The following is a 21,572-nucleotide window of genomic DNA, read 5'->3' as shown; positions in this document are numbered from 1 at the left end:
AAAAATAAAGAGATACTGCTCCATCCCCAAGACAAAAAGAACAATCTTGAGTTTACTGATCCTACAAAAAACCAGCTACACCATTCTTGTGTGGATCATGAGAAGGTGACTGCATGTCACCTTCAGGGCCTTTCATGCACAGGAAAGATGAGTCCATGCATTGTTTCCTTCCTACATACCCACATGAACATTTTCTTGTGAACTACTCAGTTCAGGGATAGTTTCATCTTGAAGATAAATGACCTTCCCCATGTAGTACATACATAACCCTAAAAAGTCACTTCTGTATCTAGTGCCAAGAAACCACTAATCACCAACACATACCTAACCCAGTGCTGACAAATTCAGAAACTTTAATATTGTCTAAGAACCCTGGTCCAAAATTTGGGAACTGCTGATTTAGAGAAATTTTAACATAATCAACCTCATCTGATCTGTGTCACATGGTATTTTAATCCATGAGACTTGAACCATTTCCCCAGATAATTAGTGGAAACATCCTTAAAATAACATTATTAAGCTAACATTCATTACTTCACATATAGAGCAAGTCATCAATGCTGCCAGGATTAAAAGGTGTATAGTAAGAAGGAAAAAATTTTGCAGAATTAATACCCAGATAATTTGTTCCTGCTCTTCCCAATGCAAAACATGCAATACGCATCATGTCTACTTCTGTATCTCTAAGTATAGATAACTACGTGTTTTAAATTGGCTGTCTTTCCTGGCACTATTACTCTTCATTATGTTCCATGTGTTTGACTAAATTCAAACAGAACTCTCACAGGAACAACAAAACACATAAAGCCTCTCTTTTCTTTAATGTAGTTCCTATGATTTCTTTTTTTTTTTTAAGTTTAGGCTCACTCACAAACTTCAGCTGTGTCTTCTTTGCTAAAATGGTTGACTCATCCAGCCAGAGACAGTACACATGTTAATGATGGATGAGGAATCTTGCCTTAAATTATGATTTTTTTAGGCCAGTATACAAAATCAATGTATATGCAATGTACAAAAAAAGCTTATCTGAGAAAAAGCACAAAATAGGAATATTGTTAGGAGCTAAAACAAAGATGGCAACATTCTCAAATGAGAATGTCTCTCATAAGCCCCAAATATGGGGATTTTCACTACAGATTATCACTACTGGGAACTAGAACAATGGAATAGCACATAAAGAAAGTTCAAGGTTGAATATTCCAATACATTACTCATAGCTAGAGGGAAAAAGGATATCTAAATTTCAGCCTCAAGGCCTGTGTGTTGAATACTGTCAACGACTAATAAACAACAGGGTATTAGTTTCATAATGAAAGGATCTGTAACTAAACTCCACACATACTTATTTTGATCCTAACCAGGACCTCTGAATGATTGAAACTACCTAATGAACGTTGAAACTGCAAAGACTAGCAGGAAAAAACAGACTGCTGTCAATACAGTGTATTACCACACAGTTGCTCAGTTCATCTTTGAGGTGACATATAGAACTTTTTAAGGTTAGGCCCAATGTAAATGATTTTCAAAAAGGAGTATCTTCTATAAAAAAACCTTTGTGGGACTTTTTCTTGTTTGATTGCTTGGGGTTTTTTTAGTTTTAAAGAACTGCTAGGATTTGTGTGTTTTATCCCAGCAATGACGTATAGAGAGCTTATCATAGTATTTTCTTAAACAGTACAGTAACATACGACAGCCACAACGACTTACATTTATACAGTCCTCTAAGACTGGGCTGATTAGCAACCAAATCAAAAATCACTAGTAGTTTATTGTTGGATGGAAACTCATCTGTCCCCAGAAATGAAAACTGCAGTGTAATCTGAATACATTCAAGTCATGCTTAGTCAGTAGTAAGTTAGTTACTGAAATAAAAAATATGAGTATTGCAGCAATATCTGAATACTACTATGTGTTATAATTGGGTTATTTTAAAAAGTCTCCAATGGCAAGTTAAATCTGCTTTGATTCTCAGACAAGCAAATGATAGAACAGATCAGCAGAGAAGGTTACAGAAAATTTTCATTTAAGCACCCAAACAAAAGGATTAATTTCCATTATCAAAATAAGTAAATAAAGTCCTGCAACCTCCTGTTCATCTGTCCTCTTACAGCAGACCTGCACAATATTAATATGTGAATTCATAAATAAAGAAAAAAAAAGAGTTTCTGAAGTACAGACTTGCCTAATCAGAACCTCATTAGTGTTTTTGAGTTCCAACACCATGATGGACACAGATCCTTCCGATGGAATGGTTAAAGGAGGAACAGTTATGTTTTCTGGATAATGGTCCTTGGATTCTTCATACTGTTGTTCAGCTGTAGCTTTCATGCCACAATGCCTCTGGACTCTCTCAGTGACATTCAGATTTGAGTCAATGAATCTTTGGGGTTTTGCATAGAGGATGGCCTTTTTGGGGACTTCAGATACATAGTCCACGATACATATATCTGAGAGCAGCTCTAGATTATTTAGAATGTCTTCTGGAAATTTTACTTGGTAGGTGTCCTGGTACAATTTAGGAAGTGCATTAGCCCAAAGACCGCTAGAATACTTCAGCAAAATGTTGACTATTTTCTCCTTGAAGTCACTACTAAGTGATGCAGGCGTGTTCTCCATACTTGATTTTAACAAAGGGTCTGCTTTTGAAGATGTAACATTCTGAGATGCTTTGTGTTGCTCTGTATCACTTTTTGCTATCGGTGTTATTTTCTCAGCAGGATAAAGAAGCCCATCCACCTGATCACCTCTGTGTACTTTCTCCACCTTGGGAACAAAAAATATAGTCAATAATCAGTTGCATCTCTAAGGGTAATCCATTTTGCTAGTTACATTTTACATCACAGACTTTGAAGTGGGTATCCAAGGGGAAAGTAAGCTTGAGGTAGTTACTACAGCTTAGTATTTCTTGCAATGCTTCACCTCCATTTTGAAGGATACCAAACGCATATGACCACATCAGTACAGGGCAAATATCTGAGCTACGTAATACAACTCAAGACTTGCTTCCAAAGATGTCTCATCTCTCTTTTCTCCTAGAAGGACAAGAAGATGATGACACACTCCACAAACTTAGGTCTTTTGCACATTAGCAGCCCCCTATCCTGGTCATCCATACAGGTAAACAGATCATAAATGAAAGTTTCTGTCTCATCTTACTGAGGGGAAAGGGGGTTTGATGGTATCCTTCCGAAACAAGAGGACACATGTCAGGCAGTGTTGAAAGCCTATCTGCTGACATGCTCATGGAATTTCTTTTCTTTCAAATGGTTCTGAAATTAAGTAATAAATTTCATAATAAATTTTGTTATAAATTTGATTAGGCCACTTTGAACTATACCCACAGCCTCCCCCCAGGTCCCTATGTTTTGCCAGTCCATGTTTCTACCCTTTGCAAAGTTCAGCAGGCATTTCACATGATCGGAAGTCTTCCTTAACTTCTGTACATCCTTAAAAGAACCATTTGAGAACTGTAGAAATAAACTTACAATAAATTCAAGTTCCTAAAGCTATGCAGTTTCAACCTAGATCGACCTAACTGTAAGTTAGCAGGAGTATCTATGTAGAATTGAGATAACAAAAGCTCTCAGTGTTTCCATATTGGTTCCAAAGCAAGAACAAGTCCTGCAATAAGGTTATTAAGGTTTAAGCAGCTCCACCTTGATGTTCCTGAGAAGAAACAATTCTTGTCAGTTTCCTGGATGTACGTCACACCAAAGTCCTTTTCTGAGGCAGACCACTGAAAAAAACACTTACTAGCTGAATTACTTGCTACTGCTCAGGGGTAGCATTTACCTTACAATATTTGATGTCCATATCCATCAGAACTTTATAAAGGTTACTAAAGCCATTCTATGCTGTTCTGTCTTAGCAGCATACAATGGAAGTGTAACAAAGAAGATTACTATCTTACATAACAAGACTAATACATGTAACTCATTATCAAGATAACACAAAAGAGACAAGTATATTTAGTTACAAGACATTGAAAAAATGGGAGGGGGGAAGGTCATTATTGTGTCAAGAGCCACATACTTTTTCCTATGTGCATCTCCTTACACTCATCCCAAACTGCCACATGATTATCCGAGTTTAGAGAGTCAGCAAAACCACCTAAGTGTTACGACACAAGTGCACATCCATACACTTGTTCACTACACTGTCTACTGGTGCAGAAAAAGACTATCAAACGGTTCTTGGCAACAGGTCTTGGTCAACTATCATGAACACTAGCATATGTGCTATCTAAAATACAGACAAAGGGAACAGTTTTCATAGATAAAAAAAATTCTAGCCACATTAAAAAATTGTCATGTATTCATGGTGGCATGTCTGAATCCTTCCTTATCAGTGAAAACTAAAGTAATGATATTTTCTGCAAGAATAAGACATTAGAAAGCAAACAAACATATCTAACAACCCTCAACTCCCTGAATTCATGTGAAAGATTCCACAAGCTTAAAGACTCAGTTTTTCCAAGTAGGCTCACTAAACCAAGGAGACATTCTTCTTAACTGGGGGGAGGGGAGAGATAGTGCATTACAGACATCCATGTACTAAAGGATACATATCTACTATAGGACAAAATATAAACAAATCATATAAAGGACTTCAATGTACATTCACCAAGTTCTCAAGCATCTCTGCTAATCAGTTTGATACAAGAGGTGACAAAACATATCTGGCCATTCAACTTAGAAGGACCAAAAAGTCTTCAATGATTTATGACATGAAGAACCTACATTTGTACCCTGTGGTATAAGAAATATTACTGTGCCTCCTGAAGCACAGACAAAGGAGCTTGGTAAAAACAAACAAAAACTTATCAAGGCCTTACATGTGCTTTGATACACAGTCAAGAGACCAAAGCATACCATGTGGCTCAGAGAAAAAAAATCAGTCCACAACTCCTTGGCAGGTAATGACATCCTAGATACAGAGGAACTGATAAGGATGTCCCAAGTGTCCATATACAAGACTGAGGAACTTGTTTAAATCACCAGCCAAGGAAACGTTTAGCTTCAGAAAATACTGTCATTATAAGGACAAAAATCTGTTTGAGAAGGTTGTGTTGGAATGTATCACAGTTCATCCTGAAACAAGCAGAGGTCTACCTTTATGTACCTTTTCCCTTACATAGCTTTTTAACTAGTGCTGCAACAGAGATGAATAAATTTTAGCTGACAGGAGTATTAAACCTCACACACTAAGACTAGCAGCAGAATAAAGAAAGAAGATCCTTACAGACCTTTAAACCTCTTAATTCCAATAATAGCTCTGAGGTTTTTCAGGCACTGAAGCTCTGTTTAGAAGAGACTGTAGACGCTGACTGAGCAAACTGTTTAGAGACAGCAAAATGCTTTCAGTACAGGGTTTCAGTACATTGTGCTTAGGCACAAATAAGCTCAGATGTACATCATTATGCTACTGTTTCTTCCATAGAAGTTAATGTTCAAGATGCAACAGACTCCTCCAAACAGTGCTATGGCCAAGACACCTTCGAAGACGCACAACACTACAGAAACTTTTAATTAGAAGCAAAGAGTTTCACTTGTGAGCAGTACTTCAAAGCAGGCACCCTTTTTTAGTACAAATGTCTCAAGTTGGTTTCCAGTTGGGTTTACAGATTTGCCTGCAAGGTTCTTCCCATTAGTGTGGCTGGCATGTCTGCTGTTCCATGTTCCAATGTTCCATGACAACATGCCTACTGTCACCTCTCCATTACAGAGGACAAAGCGAAGTCCACAGCTGTCAGAATGTATTACCAAAGCAATACAGACTTATGTTGTTCTACGCAGAAGAAAAACACATTTGTTCTGGGTCTGAGTAACAGAATGAGCTCTTAAAAATGTGGAGCCCAGAAAAAGTAAAGCTTCAAGTGAAAAAATACTCCCAAGATAAACACTGATGCTGCAACTGATTAAATCCAGTGGAATGCAAGTAGAGAGCAAGTTTTCTCTTTTTGGCATACATATATGGAGAGGACAAATGCAGACATGATCCTGTGTGTGTTAAGACAGCAGTTTTGTATATGTGTGCTTGACGATGTACAAGTAAACCACTACACTAATATATATAATCAAAGAGAGAATCCACTTTGTGATGCCAGAATGAGCAAAGTCCTGCCTAATTGTGTGTACAGTGATGATGAAAGAGCAGATACACTGGAAAACTCCTACAGCATCAGTATCTTCCAGGAAGGGGGTAGAGAAGACAACTCCTTGCAATTAGTGTTTCTAGTCAGAAAAGGTGTCCTTCATTTTCGCCGTTACATTCACAACTAACATATGCAGCTATTTTCTGCCATTCTTCAGCAAGGTAGGGAAAGGAAACACACAGTGGAAGTTAGTATTGAATGTCAGTGACAGAGTATCACCGTATGTGGCAAGCAGGAGAAGTCTGGCTTAAGGATTCTTGGTATCAAATGGCTCTTCAACAACTGCTCCAGAACACACTGATCAGAACTATCACTGTGATTCAGCAAGAATAATTCACCAGACGTGTGATGTGTTAACTCTTTCAGATCTGATTTAAATATGCAACACAGAAGCTAGCTATCATGGCATACATACATAGACTGCATACAGGCACATTTTGCTGAGGTACCTTAGACAAATGCTTCAGTGTGAAGGCAGCTTTCATCTTTCTGACTTTCCTCAATAGTACCTGAAGTTCAACTCCCAGCAAGCTGGAACTCAAACCAGCAAGGAAGACATTCCTGGCCTTGATCAGCAGAATCTTGCACCTATAAAGTTGGCTGACTGTCTTTTCCCTGTCAGAGGTGATCACCAGAACTCCCAGTCCCACTGTTTTTGCCAGTCTTATCCTTCACACTTCAGCTTTTACAGCTTCTAGTCCAATACACAATCAGCTGTTTTGCATGGGAAGCTACACCATCTAACTTCTTACCCCAAACACCAAAAGGACACACTAAAAGTCTTGTCTTCAGCCAAACCTTCTGTCATATGGGAAGCTGGAACAGGACAGGAACAGGACTGGAATATGTTGTCCAGAAAGGTTGTAGAGTGTTTTTAAAACATAACTGGATACAGCCCTGGGCAAGCTGCTCATGGTGACCCTGAGTGGTAAAGAATATGCTTAGGTATTACATATTTTTTAGCCATATGCTTATTAAAAAGCATTAAGACAACTGACTGAGGAATAGTGGATTACTGGAGATGAAACTGGCCTCTGATAACACCAGACAATGTCTAAGCTGATTGAAAGCCAGAGGCAGTAGGATTCTTTGTTCTAGAACTGCTGAAAAGCTAGTACATTTCCTCTAGCATAACTGAAAATTCCCAATTCAGAATGGGAGTTTCATTTTTCTACCAGCGCCTTGAGAAATCAGAAGGAACAAGACAGCCATTACTACAATAAAACTCTGGAAGAATGGATCTGTTCTTTCTGCCACTTAAAAGATGTTTGCCTCTTATTTTCTCTTTCTTCTAACTACAAGAAGGAACTTGGGAAGACAAATGGAGAAAATGAGAATAGAAGACGGCTTCACCTGACAAACACAGGACTGACAGATTTTGTTGTCTTCCCATATTGATGTACAAGCATTTAAAAGGCTACTATTAGAACGAAGAGAGCACCAAGACTGGTGAGAAAGAATCACCTGTGGAATAATTACAGGCAGCTCCAATCAGCACATTAGAAGAGCTGTACTTGGTCAGAACACAGATGCTCCTAGCCTGACATCCTCTTTGACAACAGCAGGTGCCTAGGAAAAAGCATAGTGGGTAAGACAAATGTAGTGGTACCTCTTCCTCCCATGCTGGACACTCCATACTTCAGACACTATCAGTTAGTGACAGTTTCCTTGGAAAGAAGATCCTGATGACTGAAGCCAGAGATCATCCATTCATCAGTGAAAGTATTTCTTCTGAATTCAAGATGATGATATTTCTCCATTTACGTTCTCCAGGTCTCTATTATTTTATACCCCATATCTCTATCTTTCCCCATTTAAATAATTTAACTTATTGTGGCCCATACAGAATCCATTACTTATCTTTACCCATCACCTTCTGAATCACCATTTCACTCTGCTTGATCTCTCAGTTTTTGTTTGTGTACTTTCTGAATAAAGATGGGAGGAGCACACCCGATTTTGACATGTTTCTCCAGTGGTGCAGTGTTTGCCCTCTTCTTCTGCATTAATAAGAATAGAGATTGGACTGTCTTTTCAGGGAAGTTGCTGCCTGGCTCGGGCCCAAATTAGACATGTCACCAGATAACTTGAGTAGCTTAGTACAGATTTCAGACTGTTATCCTCACCAAAAAACCTTGTTTGTTTACAAGTCTGCATTCCTCTCAGCTTTCATATCTCTGCTATAATATTCTCTCTCCCTCCAGCTGAGTAGATAGGAAAAGTTTCCATTGCTGATGATTGTAACCTAAACACAGAAATTATAATTTCCCAGATGTAAAACAATAACATTTTTTTCAGAGAAAAGTTTAGGGATGCAAGTTATTCAAGACATGACTGTCCAAAGGAGAATCCTCAAATGACTGGCTTGGCAATGCTAAAGGCATATTGCAAGGTTTACTGACTGCTGGCTTGGAGCTAAGCTACTACTGATGAGCATGCATTCAATGCTGTCTCATTAAGAAGGTACTGAGAGAAACACCAGGCATTTTTCCTGTTCTGAGGCTGGCAGCTACTCCCATGTAAGTACCCATCAAGACAGAAATAAGTCAAATATTAATCATGGAAGCATCTTTACTGATACTTTCAGTATCAGTAGTCTGCCCTCTGGCATTTCAAAGGATCTACAGAGCTGTGCACCTGCAGACAGCTGTGCACCTGCAGACAATATGCTTGAACCTGAAATAAATACTGATTATATTTAAGAGACATATGATAGCCTTCATACAAGAAGGCCTGGGTCCCTGTTCAAACTTCTCTATGCCAGGGCCATGACTACAGTTTACGCAAGTCAGAAAAAGATGGTGGCCCTTACGGGCTCATTAACAGTTCTCTACAATAAGACTGGCTGTGTCAAGACAACTTGATCATTCTAATTATTGTTGTGCTGTGCCTGCTCTATTACAATGTTTCCAAAGGTTTAAGGACTGCTTATTTGCACTAAAATGACTATTTGCTTGCTAGAAAGAAGAGGTACACCCAACAGATAATAAGCAAATGGACAATGAACACAGACCAAAGATTCTGGATTAACAGCAACGCTTTGTCTGCAACAGGAGCTACAAAAAAGACTAAAATTTGCTGCATGAATTAAGTAACTGAAAACATAATAGCTTGCTCTGTGGATAACACAGGAATAGCTCATCAACCATCAAAACAAAGTACTGCTGTCTGCACACATTACTGTACCCAGGGAGGCTGTGAATGCTCCATTCCTGGCAGTGTTCAAGACCAGGTTGGACAAAGCCTTGCATGATATGGTTTAGTGTGAAGGGTTCCTGCCCATGGCAGGGATATTGGAACTTGATGATCTTAAGGTCCTTCCCAACCCTAACTGTTCTATGATTCTATATTCGTAGTAAGATGTCACATGTCACAGGCACCTTTTATGTATGTGCTAGAATATCATACACATGCACAATACCATACACACATGCAAATGCTGTTATTGCTGAAGAGCAATTACTTAATCACAGTGAAATTTTTTTGGCATTTAAAGTTATTACATAATATTACAAGTATTTTTATGTACATGAAAAGTCACTTCAAGAAGACAGATACTCTCATTACTTCACTATCCTTCTGTTGCCACAGTTTGACAGATGCTGATGAAGTGTCCATTGATACAAATGTCCTATTAAAATAAGGCTAAACAAAGCCTTGATGCAAAGTTGCATTATGCCTTAAATGCAGAAAAAGATGTAAAAGCACAGCTCTTAATATGAAGGACCAAAACACTTCTGATGATCAGACAACAGACAAGGTAACAGACATTGGGGGTGGGGGTGGCCGGAGGTTTTCGAGCTGTAATCCCTCCCCCCAGCATTATCACATCTCATCTATTATATCATAAGCCTAACTTGCACAGCAAATTCCATAACCTTGACCTAAGATGTGATAAAAACCTGTGGAAAAGTCTACATGCAGACAGACATAAGACTGTTCGTGCAGGACTTACTGGCAGCTTATAGATTTAAGAGGAGATAAACCCACTAACAATGAAAAGCACAAAACACAATGGTGTGGGAAGGAGAAACTACCAATACTTACTGTGCACACGTGAGGCCAGTTCTCAAGCTGACGGAGTACTGCTGTGCTGAGCTCCTCCCAGTATGTTTCCCGGTAGATCTGTGGCATCTTCGACACCCAGACACCGCTGCCGCACTTGCTCAGAATCTCCTTTATGCGACCTTGAACTTCATTGACAGGAGCAGCAGAAGGGCCAGAGGCAACAGTATGTGTCTCCGCAGCGGATGTATTCAAGTTATCTGGTAAACAAAAGCACAGCCTTGAAGTAAACACAGACTCATCAGCAGAGAGTAATACAGATGATTCCCTACCTACTTAAAAATAAACCATGGGAGCTCCCAGTGTAACACCAAAACACATCTCTCCCTCCCAGTCACTTTCTATTGGAAAGAGCCATGGAAACCTGAGATATTTAGTAATTGACCTGAAGCTGAATTTTCAAATCACTGTAGTTATTTTCTTCTGATGGGATCCTGGAAGAGGTTACAGAACTCTCATTCATGCTGTTGCTGAGAGACTTCACTGAGGCATCATCCCACGAGGGAATTAAGATAATATCATTATGAGTACAAACACCATAGCAAAGACACAGGCAAACATCCAAGGATGTTGCTCTAAATTCAGACAGAGATACAAAACAGACCAAAGACTTGGCTTTCATTCTAAGATATATGTCCTGAAGAAAAGTTTGAACCCAGGACCCAGACCTGTGCTACTGCACCCAAGGAAACCTGCCAGGCGAGCAAGGAAAGAGACAGCAACTATTCAGCTGCTTTGGACAGCTGTATAACATTGTGTGTAGGAGTAGGGCAGTCATTATCCCAGCTGGAAGTTCGTATCACTGCTCCCTCATCAGTACTCCTCTCCTCCCTTTGAGGCATATAATTGCTACCAGACTTGAAGCTTCACAGATCAGCCTCACAGGTCTCAAAGAAAGCAACTGCACAACTTCTGGGAACCAGGCGCACAGAGTAGTATCTTCTGGACAGGTAGGTCCAGAAATGTGTTGCTTACACCTAAAAGCCAGGATTTCACTCCCGTATACCAGACCCCTACCCTGGGTGAAGTTAAGCATATTCCTCCTGTTCCCAAGCTACTCACACGAGCTTTGTGATTAGCTTTGACACTCAATACACAAGGATTTTCCTAGAAGACAGAGGCAGACAAGTACACACACACTTTTCCCCAGCACCATGAAATCCAGAGTGAGAAGGTTCACTCACAGAACTTGGTTTCTCACCCAAACCTAAGTATCAAGATGGATTTTTTTTCTTAAGGTTGCACCCAATCTAATGTGAATAGGTGACAAAAATTTTCTTAATGGGCAAACATACCATTTGAATCTACAGAAGAGCTTCTGGACAGGTGGACTTGCAACTCCTTTTGAAACCGTGGTGGGACAGTTAGTCTTTTCTCAGGCCTACAATTGGAAATAAAATTGCTTTAAATCATTCTCCTGCCTCTGAACAGCATTCCATTTGCTTCCAAGACCTGTACATGAAATAAAATTTATTTCACAAGCTTCTAGCAAGCTCCCTGCACAAGATCAGTACTCACAATGTCCTGGCTTAGAAGACAATCTGACTAGCAGTAACAAGACAGATCAACAGGTGGTTTCTAATATTTTCTTATTCTCCCAATTATTGCAGGAAACGAAACACACAGTAACGAGACATTAGCAAAAGGAAAGCACCTAGGTCTAATAAAACAGTTGATGGTCTTACAGTTGATACATTCAGCCTCACTTCCTGGCTGTTAGTCTGGATGGCATCCCAGTCTTGCTGTTGAACATGACTATGCTTACCTTCTTGGGCATCATGACAGAGTCTTCTGAAAGCATGTGGCTTCAGAAATCAGAGGAATACCTAAACTACACAGGAACCCAAGGTATTTTTGTGGATGCTGTTGTTACACTGTTCAACAGATTCCCCTCTTAAGTGGTCACCCATAGAAAGGACACAAATCTCACGTTTGCAGGTGTTCTTTTGAGCTCCCTCAGAGAGGAGTTGCTTATACAGGGAGCACATGCAGCACAGTTAGCTCCTGACAATGAAGAAGTCACAGCAGTGTGTAGCTCACTACGAGTTTTGGAAACAGTAAGCGATGGAATAATTACCTACATGGCAAATGAAACAATAAGCTGTGGAATAATTACATACACTGCAAGTGTAAGGGAACAAGAGTTGGATAGAAGAGTTCAAAGACCAGGACAAAGCACCTCTCAAAGACACACTCAAGGAAGAACTGCAGTGGAGAAGTCAGGATGGCAAATGTTCAAGAACAGCTCTCCACAGAAGCATAGCAGGCTGCTGTGAACTTGTCTCCCTTGCTTTTTTTTTGCTGCAAGAAGAAACTACTGCTCCTTCATCAGCTATGGGGCATCATTCATACCAAAAATCATACTTCTTATCTGCGCCGTGTCCCACTGCCATAGCAGTGATGACAGCCACTGCCTAGGACAGCATTTTCCAAAGCAGGAGAAGCATGCCCAGAAATACTGAGCAGAAAATCAACAACAAGCACATTTATGAAAAACAAATGTGATGAGACTCGGAAAGTACAAAATTCATCCACACAAACCCCAAATACTCATTCACACCTTGCACTTGTTGGGTATCTGGAAAGACTCTTCAACCTGCCTCACAGGAAAACCCTCTACCTCCTGGGCCTCAACTCAGATCTCCACACAAAGCAGCATAACAACCTCCTCTTAGAAAGTGTGATGTGACTGCCATGCAGACCTTATAAGAAATCCAGGATCCCACCTCCCTATACATGTATTTACCAGTATGGACAACTCTAAGCTGGACAGGTACCCAACAAGAAAGTCCCCTTAAGGGACACACACTCAAAAGAGTCTACCACCGGTTTTGTTTGCTAGGCAGCAAATGAAACAATCCCATGAGCTAGCTAATGGAGACTGTTCTGCTACTGCTGCTTTCCGGTAGGAATACTATAGCTGTGCTCTAGTCTTCAGTGTCCACATACCATTTATACCACCTTACCACTCGTGATGTGGATGCTATGAGTGCAGGGTAAGCCTGCAACTGCACCAAGGTTTCAGTGAGGAAGAAGGCAAATGTTCCCTTTCTAGCCATGCTATCTGGAACACCTCAGAAACAAACTTGTAGCAGAGGACTGATGATTCTCTTATGTTGAATGTGAAAGCTAACTGGATTTGGGATACTTTCAGTATTAAGAGACATCATGAGGTACCTTCCTATGTTTCCTACTGTGGCTCAACAGCTCCCCATAGAACAAAGCAGTGATACATTACCAGTGAGCTCAGTTATCACCAGCTTTCAGCCCTGCAATCAGGCAAGAATCCTGTGACACACTGCTTGCTCATATAGACCATGGTGGTCTTATCTCTCCAAAGATGGGACGGAACACAGGCAGTGGCCACCCCAGCAAACTTCTCCCCAGCATGAAGGTATGGACAACTCAGCTGCCTCAAATTTCTCAGCTCCTAGAAACGGCTCCCAGCAGAAGGCATCCTGTCCACAGCAGCAATAAGAGAACATGCTCATGAAATGAACTTAACCAAGTGATTGCTGCCACAAACCCTCTGAAGTCTCAGTAAGGACCAAGCCTAGCAGTCAGCAGTGGGGAACAAAGACCTCAACAGACCAAGAGCCAGGTCCCAGGGTGCTCAGACATAGGGAAGTAAGAGGGGCAGAGTCAGCACCATCTCAGCAATTAGTCTCACAGTGCTTGGCTTGAAGGGGACCTGAGGTGAAAGGATCTGTGGAACAAATCTCTCCTGCACAGCTGGACAGCTTGGCCCTTCTCCCCTCTGCACAGCAGCCTCCTCAGCCAAGGAGGGCACAGAGCTGCTGACAAGTTTCTCCCCTGCAGCCTCACCCAGCTCACCCAGGAGCAACAGAACGGGGGCAGCTCAGTCCACACTCACGTCATTAGACCTGTGCTGCACACAGAGAGGCCCATCTGGAGCCTCCAGACAACTCCTGGGTGCATCGCTCCCCTCACCTGCCACATGCAGCACATCTCTCTTCCCTGGCCTCTGCCTCCGAGCCCTCTACTCTTCATAGGTCCATTGCCGGCTCCTCTGGCTTCCTCCCCTCTGCCACTGCTACCTCTCCCCCATCTCAGCTCCACAGCCTGTGGCTCAAGCAGAGAACAGCCACAGCAAAGGGCACTTTGGGGAGCAGCAGGAGGGCACAAGGCCGTGCTACCAGCCAACAATAACCGAAACCTGACATGGCTGCTGCTCCCACGAGAGCTCTGAGCACATCCTCATCTCCCCCCTGGCACCCAGAGCCCTGGTGCACACAGGGCACATGCAGGCAACGGGCACAGGACACGTCTGCTTTTTGGGGGTGTTCCAGAACAAGGGGCACCGCAGCAGGATTAACCCATCCCTCTGCTCCGTGCCCCTGCACAGCTCCACCATGGTTCCCATTCAAGGCAAAGCTGGAGGCTGGCTCACAACCCAGCCCGGTGACCAGCACAGGATTACTGCCACAATCACGGCTCCAGCGCACTCAGCGCAGCCACAATGAGGGAGCAGCAAACGCTTTCTCACCACCATCAGCTGATGGCCCTGGGCGGCCCAGAACAACAGAGCAGAAAGCTGATGGGGCAGCACTGGCTAAGCCCCCCCGGATTAGACAGACTCAAAGGGGCTGAAAGCAGCGTGTACCACTAACCCAGCACAACGGCAGCTCCAGCCCTCGCCTCTTCCACCCAGACACAGGCAGGCAGCTGCTGGCTTCCAGAGCCCCAAGAAGGGTCCCAAACACCAACGCTGCCAACAAGAAGTGGAGAGGTAAAGAGCAGCCACCTGCAGACAGCCCCAACCCTCAACACTCTGCATCGCTCGTCACTACACACAAACCTCCTCCCACGCTCCACTGCACTGGCCACAGCAGCCCCCTCCTGAGCCTGGGGAACAGCAACCTCACCCCTCCCTTGGAGTGCCACCTTTCCCCACGCTGCTCCCCAGAAGACACGGGAGCAGCCAAGAGCATAGGGTGGCTATGGCAGCATCCCAAAGGCAAGGGGCACCCACCTCCCTCTTGCCTTCTGACCCACAGTCCAACTTCAACTTCTGCAAGGCAGGTGCCTCGATTCCCATGTTTCAAAACACACTGTGGGCATGGCACCGTCCAGAGTCCACCACACTTCCTTTCACCTCACGCACACACATACACTGACCTGTTGACCACAGTAATGTGTCTCTGCATGGGCATTTCTTTAGGTGGTCCACTCCCAGCAGCTGGTGACAAGGCGAGACGGGCACTCTCCACAGTGGGTTTCACCACGCCACCCGCCACTCCTCTGCTTCGTGCCAAGCGAGGAGCAGGCCTCTTGCTGCCTTCTTCTGGCACGCTCAAAGACCTGGGCTGTCTCAAAGTTCCTTTGGGCTTCCCTAAGGAGTTTGCAGATGTAGCTGTGAGTTCATGCCCTCCTCCACCCAACCCAAACAGACTTCAAGCACAGCAGGTAACTCTCCCACAGAATCCATTCTTCTCCAAAACACAGGTAGAAAGGATGCTCTCAACCACGGTTTTGGGTCTCCTTGATTCAGCACCATGGCTCACACCCAAGGACTTACAATCTCCATCACTGCACTGCAGCATGGAAAGAGACTGCAGACACATCTCCCCTTACACTCTCAGAAAAGACACATACTGTGAGATGCCACATCCTTTCACCTTTCAGGTGTCAGGCTGCTCTTTCCCACCCCTTTCCTTCTGTAAGGAAGCGAACCCCTCTTTACACACAACAGGGGAACACAAACAAACTATGAGGCCCACTGCTGCTGCCAGCAATGCTGCCTACTCGCAAGCAGATGGGCCTTGTCTGGGCCTGATGCTGGGAGATGCCACTGGCAGCAACACAACAGCAGGGAGCGAAAGACCCAGAGGCTCTGGGAACACACCGCTGCAGCATCTTACTTGCTCAAGAAGGGCTTCCTACCCATCAGGGCTTGCAAGCACAAGCGCCCTCATCAACAACATTCCCTGCTCCCAGGAACTCTTCACCAGGACCACACAATTCCTGGCCATTACTGACACAGCCTCATGGGGAAGACTTCTGCTCCAGCAGCTGCACACCCCTTTCACAAAGGCAGACCCTTCACTGCTGCCTGCAGCTCACCTGCCAGCTTGACTGGAGACGTGTTCTTCAGCCTCATCTGGCAGTTCACTTGCCGTCCCGTCTTCCTCTTGGAACTCCTCTGCCGGGCCACCAGCTGAGCAATTGGCTCAGTCTCGCTGCAAGCAACAGCATGGCAAATGACCTGGGGGAGCAGGAAGAGGACAGAGGGAAAGCAGTCAGTAAGGCACAAGCTCATCCACAGCCTGCACAAGGATTTCCAGCCACTTCCATGCCTCAAACTGCTGCATCATGCCAGCCAAGGCTTCAGCTGACAACGAAGACTTGGAGACCTCTCTTGGAGACCTCCCTCTCCTTTTGCAGCAGAGATCAGCAGAGCAGCCAGCAGAGCCTCTCGGTCACCTTCCCACAGGAGCTAGGGCCCCACCAACAAACAGCCTGCTCTCTCACTCCCATCCCACAGCCTGACCATCTTGCTTTACAACACTGGCAAGCCTTTCAGCCTTTCGCTTTGCCATTGCTCCTCCTGCAAAGGCTCACCAGGGCCCCGGCACGGCCCTGACCCTGAGGGGGGGCCTCTGCCCCACTGACCCAAGAAACAGCACAGTACCTCTGGCCGCACAGATTGTCCTACAGTCACTGCGCTGGGCCCCAACAACAGCCCAACCTTGGGCAAGTAAGGGAGATAACCTGCTCCCTTTCAGGCCTCCCAGAAACCACCATGACCTTTCCAGTATAATCAAGTGTGGTCTTGTAACAACATCAGCCAGCTCATTGAGACACTCTGCAAGAGACCCCTGGACTTGTGCACTTCCCGTTCTTTGAAATGTTCCCTTAACTAATCTTGCCACACCGAGGTTAGTCTTCCTTGCCCTGCACTCTTCCATTGGTTTCAGTAGCCTTGACATTACTCGCAGCTGGTCTTACCTGTAAAGAGCAAGGCAAAAAGGCAGTCAGTGCCTCAGCCTTCCCGATGTCCTTTAAGACCAAGTCCCTGTTATCATTTCTCAGGAGACATACGTTTTCCCTAGTCATCCTTTTGCTGATGATGTACTTGTAGAAATCTTCCCTGCTGCCCTTCATGTTCCTTCCCAGAATTTGGTCCACGTAGGCTTTAGTTTTCCTAACCCCATTCCTGCATGTTTGGACAGCATCTCTACATTGCTTCCACCTCATGCAACTCTGCTTCCTCCTCTTATGCACAAGGCTCTAATTGCAGAGGTAAGCCAGGAACTCCTTGATCATCCATGCGTGCCTTCTACAACCTTGCCTTCCCCCCAGCCCCAATTGTTGAGATGGTCCATTATTGAGATTAGAGGAGGCAATCCTTGAAAATCCACTACCTCTCCTGGACCACTCTTACCTCCAGAACTGTATCCCATGAGAGTTCCAAGCAGATTCCTGAAGAGAACAAAGCCTGCTCTCCTGATGTTCTGGCTTGTTGATACTGCTATTTGCTTTATTCCTCTCCTTTCAGGCTCCTGAACACCACCTTTTCATGATCCCTGCAGCCAGGGCTGTCCCCAGCCTTTACATTCCCAAGCAGTTCTTCCTTGTTTGTAATAATCTGGTCCAGTAGACCATCTCCCTTCATCAACTCCTCACTTGTGTCAGGACGCTGTCATCAGCACACCCCAGAAACATCCTGGATTGCTCATGCTTGGCTGTCTTGTCCCTCCAGCAGGTATGGCAGTGGCTCAAGTCCTCCACGAGGATCAAAGCTTGCAAATGTGAGGCTTGTTGAAGACATCATCTGCTTTATTTACCACTTCTTCCTGATAAGGGTGTGTGTAAGAGCCAGCCACCATGCTGCCCATATACTGGTTTGTCCACTACCCATAAGCTGCAAGCTCTTCATGTGGCATCATCCATCCCAAGGGAGAGCTCTGAGTGTCACCATTGCTCTCACACTTGGAGGGGCTCACAGAAACTGCCACCTCCCTTTCTGTTCCAGCCCAGCATTCCTCAGCAGCCATCTACTCACAGCAGCACACCAGTTGTGTAAGCTGTCACAACAGAGAGGTGCCTAGCTATGCCCATTTCCAGAGAAAGGTATGAGACCTTTCCTCGTATTTCCTGGCTAACTGGCATTTCCCTGATTATAACATGGCTGCACGTCCATGAAGGATGGACTACCTGCAACCCTTCTCTTTTCTCAAGACCTCAACATAAAAGATTTTTGGTTCATAGTTTATCAGTTTCATAGATGCACATTTTAACGTCTTCTGTACACTTCAGGTTTTTCTTGTCACTAATGTAAATTATTTTCACCATTTTTTCCCACTGTTTTCACATCATAATGACTTTAGCGAAAATGATGGTTTGAGTTTGAAGGAAAAAGAGATGAGGTGGATGAATTCATTTGCACCAGAGCAAAGCAGTCTTCAAACTCCTCTTTTTGCAGAGGCTTAGTTATTCAAGCAGAAGTCAAAGTTTTCTTAGAGAAAGGTGCAACTGTATGCTGCTTGTAACTGATTGTGAAGCAAAGCAGGCTTCCTTGAAATGACATGAGCATCTCTTGCACGTGCACAGTGTTTCAGTTCTAGACCCCCTGCAGTGTTTTCTGTACAATGAAATTAATCCTTATAGTTTGTGGAAACTAGACAACATATCTGTTGTGTTAATGAATAACTGTCAGTGTTCATCTTTCTTATATTCAAGAAGGCTAAATTAGTGTTCAGTAGTAAGAAGAACAGGGGACAATTTATATCATTGCCTTCCCAAGACAACCAGACTCTTCAGCATCAGGCAATACCCATCTCACACAAATCCTTCAAGGAGCCTCTAACATTCAGCACTCTGGAATCAATTTGTATTATTTACTGGCCACTTTACAGGATTGCTTGTTGAATGTATTTTTTGGTGGTATGTTTTGGGTGGCTGCCTTAGCAATAAGGAAAGCCCAGGTAGTTACCAGCCCACACCCGTGCACAACCACACTGCCACTCTTGGCTGTCTACCCAGCGGGCTCTGAACCGCAGCAACAGGAGGGTCACCAAACAGCGATGCTTTCACAGAATCATCTAAGTTGGAAAAAACTTTAAGATAATCAAGTCCGAATGTTAACCTAGCACTGCCAAATCCACCACTAAAAATATCTTTAAGACTCTCCTGCCCCCCCGAGGTTTGCTGGGTGATTGCTCTCAGTTGCTTCAGTCAAACAGCATAGTTAGCACTGCTAAACTGAAGCAAGCCCTCTTCAGCTACCTCGAACTCCTGTTTAGTAGCTCTCTTCCACCTCCTAAAGGCACGTTTTGCTCTCTCTTTATACCTGCCACAGGGAAACTACCACCTCTACTGCCACCCAAGACTCCATCTCTACAGCCACCCAAGGCTCTCAGCACACACTGCATTAAGAGGATAATCAAATCTCTCAAGGCAATAAGATACCAGATTACACCCTGCAGGGCCTTAGAAAGAGATGGCTACCTGCCAGAACCCCAGTACAACGAAGCATAAAATTGCAGCATCACAAATACTCCCAGATATCTGCGCTCATGTTACTGGTGTAGCTGCAGCTGACAAGTGAAAAAGAACCCCAAACTTCCACACAGGCTGCAAAAGAGCAAATTTTGACAGTTGTAGAAATGCAGCACAGGAATTTCTTGCTTAAAAGCAGCTGCGCTTCCAGACATCAGCACAAAACCCTGGACACCCTCATCACGCTCCTCACAGCCAAACAGAAGTCCTAGTTCTGAGTTCCCAGAAGCCACCCCAATTCAGCTGAGCCAGCAAGGGAGCTCAGCCTTAAGTCCTGCCTCTCCAGACCTGCTGTGACAGTCATACATTGTGCCAAATACCTGCTAGCTTTCTCCTTTCTCATGGTCTATATAGACTTCAGGAACTCAGACGAGGAACTTCAGCGAGGGAGAGGCTCCAAGCTCTCTACTCAGATTATCTACGGGCCACACAGCTACACCAAACATCAAGAGAATGGCTCTGACTCAAAATCAGGAACTAAACCGCTACTGGACAAGGAAGAACATGGTCTTGGCAAGCTGCTTCCAAGCTGGTAGCCACCAGGAGATAAAGGCTACATCAGCAAGGCCAACAGATAAGAGAAAACTCTCCCCCACACTAATACTCTCTGCTGAGCAATGCTCCACCTCCTCCTTGACCTCTGTACTGACTCCTTGTCCCATGCACACTTGTTAAGCTCCAGCATTGCAACTCTTGAAACAAGGCACTTCTCTTGCATGGGCTCTTCCTCATGCTGGCAAGTCTTCAGTTCTGTGGCACTGAAACTCATGACAAACTAGACTGCTAAAACCAAAGCAAGAGCTGTCAGGTTTATAAAATGTACTCACAACAGTTTCATGGTAAGAAAAAGGTGATGCTTAAACCCCACCCTGAAGAGCTGATCAAGACACATACAAGTTAACCTTTCACATCCCAGACCAATCCATAAACATCCCCTCCAGAATTAGAAATGCTGAGAGATGGAACAGAGTTCTACAGCATCCCAAAACCACCTTTCCGGCAACAATTCATGTTTCCAGGAAATGCCTTGCAACCTTCTACCTTTTGCAAGCACAACTTCATGGCTGGCATAAAGAAGCAGGAAAATAAGAGGCACTTGGTCTATGCCACAGCTTTCTCTTCCCCCAGGATGAGTGCACCACACACATGCCACAGTACTTTTTTCCAGAAATGGCACGAGCAGAGAAAAAGTTATGAACCATGCACACTTTACACACACAAAAGCCAATTCTGAACTGTTACTGATTCTTACCTCTCCCATTTTGCTCCCTTCCATTCTGACCACTCCTGGGATGCTTTCCAAGTAGCCTTCCAATGTGCCATATCCTAGGTGCCTGAAGGGAATCCACTCACCAGTCAGCGATTTGTATTCACCCTGAAGCTCTGACAAAGGTACGCCATTTTTAAAGGGATGAAGAACAGCTCGCAGTGTTTTTGCAATAAGCTCAGCCTCCTGCATCTTCATATATAGGCCTCTCCACCCCAAAAGGAAAAAAAGGAAGGCATTTTTAGACAGACTAAAAAATACTGACTTTTACTACACAACCTCCCTCCCCAGACAAGCAAGGGTTCAGCAGTTCAGTGACTCATCTGCAGGCTTTGATACTTCTGGGGTAGACTTGCAGAATCCTGGTCCTGCCATGCAAGCATAGGGTGGTATGAGACATATGGGGCATGCCATGGGTGGAAAAAGCAGCTGAAGGAGCACCAGCCCCTGTGCATGGGCTGGCCCTGCTGGCCAGTCAAAACAGACCATGTGGCCAGAAGGGGAGAAGGGCTACAAGGCAACTAGCCAACCTCACTGCCTGCAGGGCCAAGACTGCTACCAGAA

At 44.0% G+C, this 21,572-nt stretch overlaps 1 protein-coding gene across 1 annotated transcript in view; it reads right to left on the bottom strand.

The window, feature by feature from the left end:
- The window catches only part of LOC133206627 (tudor domain-containing protein 7-like), a 33,195-nt gene extending 11,995 nt beyond the window's left edge, over positions 1-21,200 (bottom strand). Inside the window, exons 1-6 of the mRNA XM_061342744.1 lie at positions 20,994-21,200; positions 16,304-16,445; positions 15,359-15,572; positions 11,515-11,600; positions 10,202-10,419; positions 2,183-2,763 (exon numbers count right to left, since the gene is read on the bottom strand). Coding sequence (XP_061198728.1) covers positions 2,183-2,763; positions 10,202-10,419; positions 11,515-11,600; positions 15,359-15,572; positions 16,304-16,445; positions 20,994-21,200 — 1,448 coding nt within the window. The remainder of the gene's footprint in view (positions 1-2,182; positions 2,764-10,201; positions 10,420-11,514; positions 11,601-15,358; positions 15,573-16,303; positions 16,446-20,993) is intronic.
- Positions 21,201-21,572: the final 372 nt, after the last annotated feature.

This window comes from Neopsephotus bourkii, unplaced genomic scaffold (genome assembly GCF_033783945.1).
Source record: "Neopsephotus bourkii isolate Nb327-2 ecotype Australia unplaced genomic scaffold, CSIRO-AGI_Nbou_v1 NB_1814, whole genome shotgun sequence".
Classification (NCBI taxonomy): domain Eukaryota; kingdom Metazoa; phylum Chordata; class Aves; order Psittaciformes; family Psittacidae; genus Neopsephotus; species Neopsephotus bourkii.
Note: the sequence above shows the minus strand (reverse complement) of the source record. Positions and strands in the feature narration are given on the sequence as shown.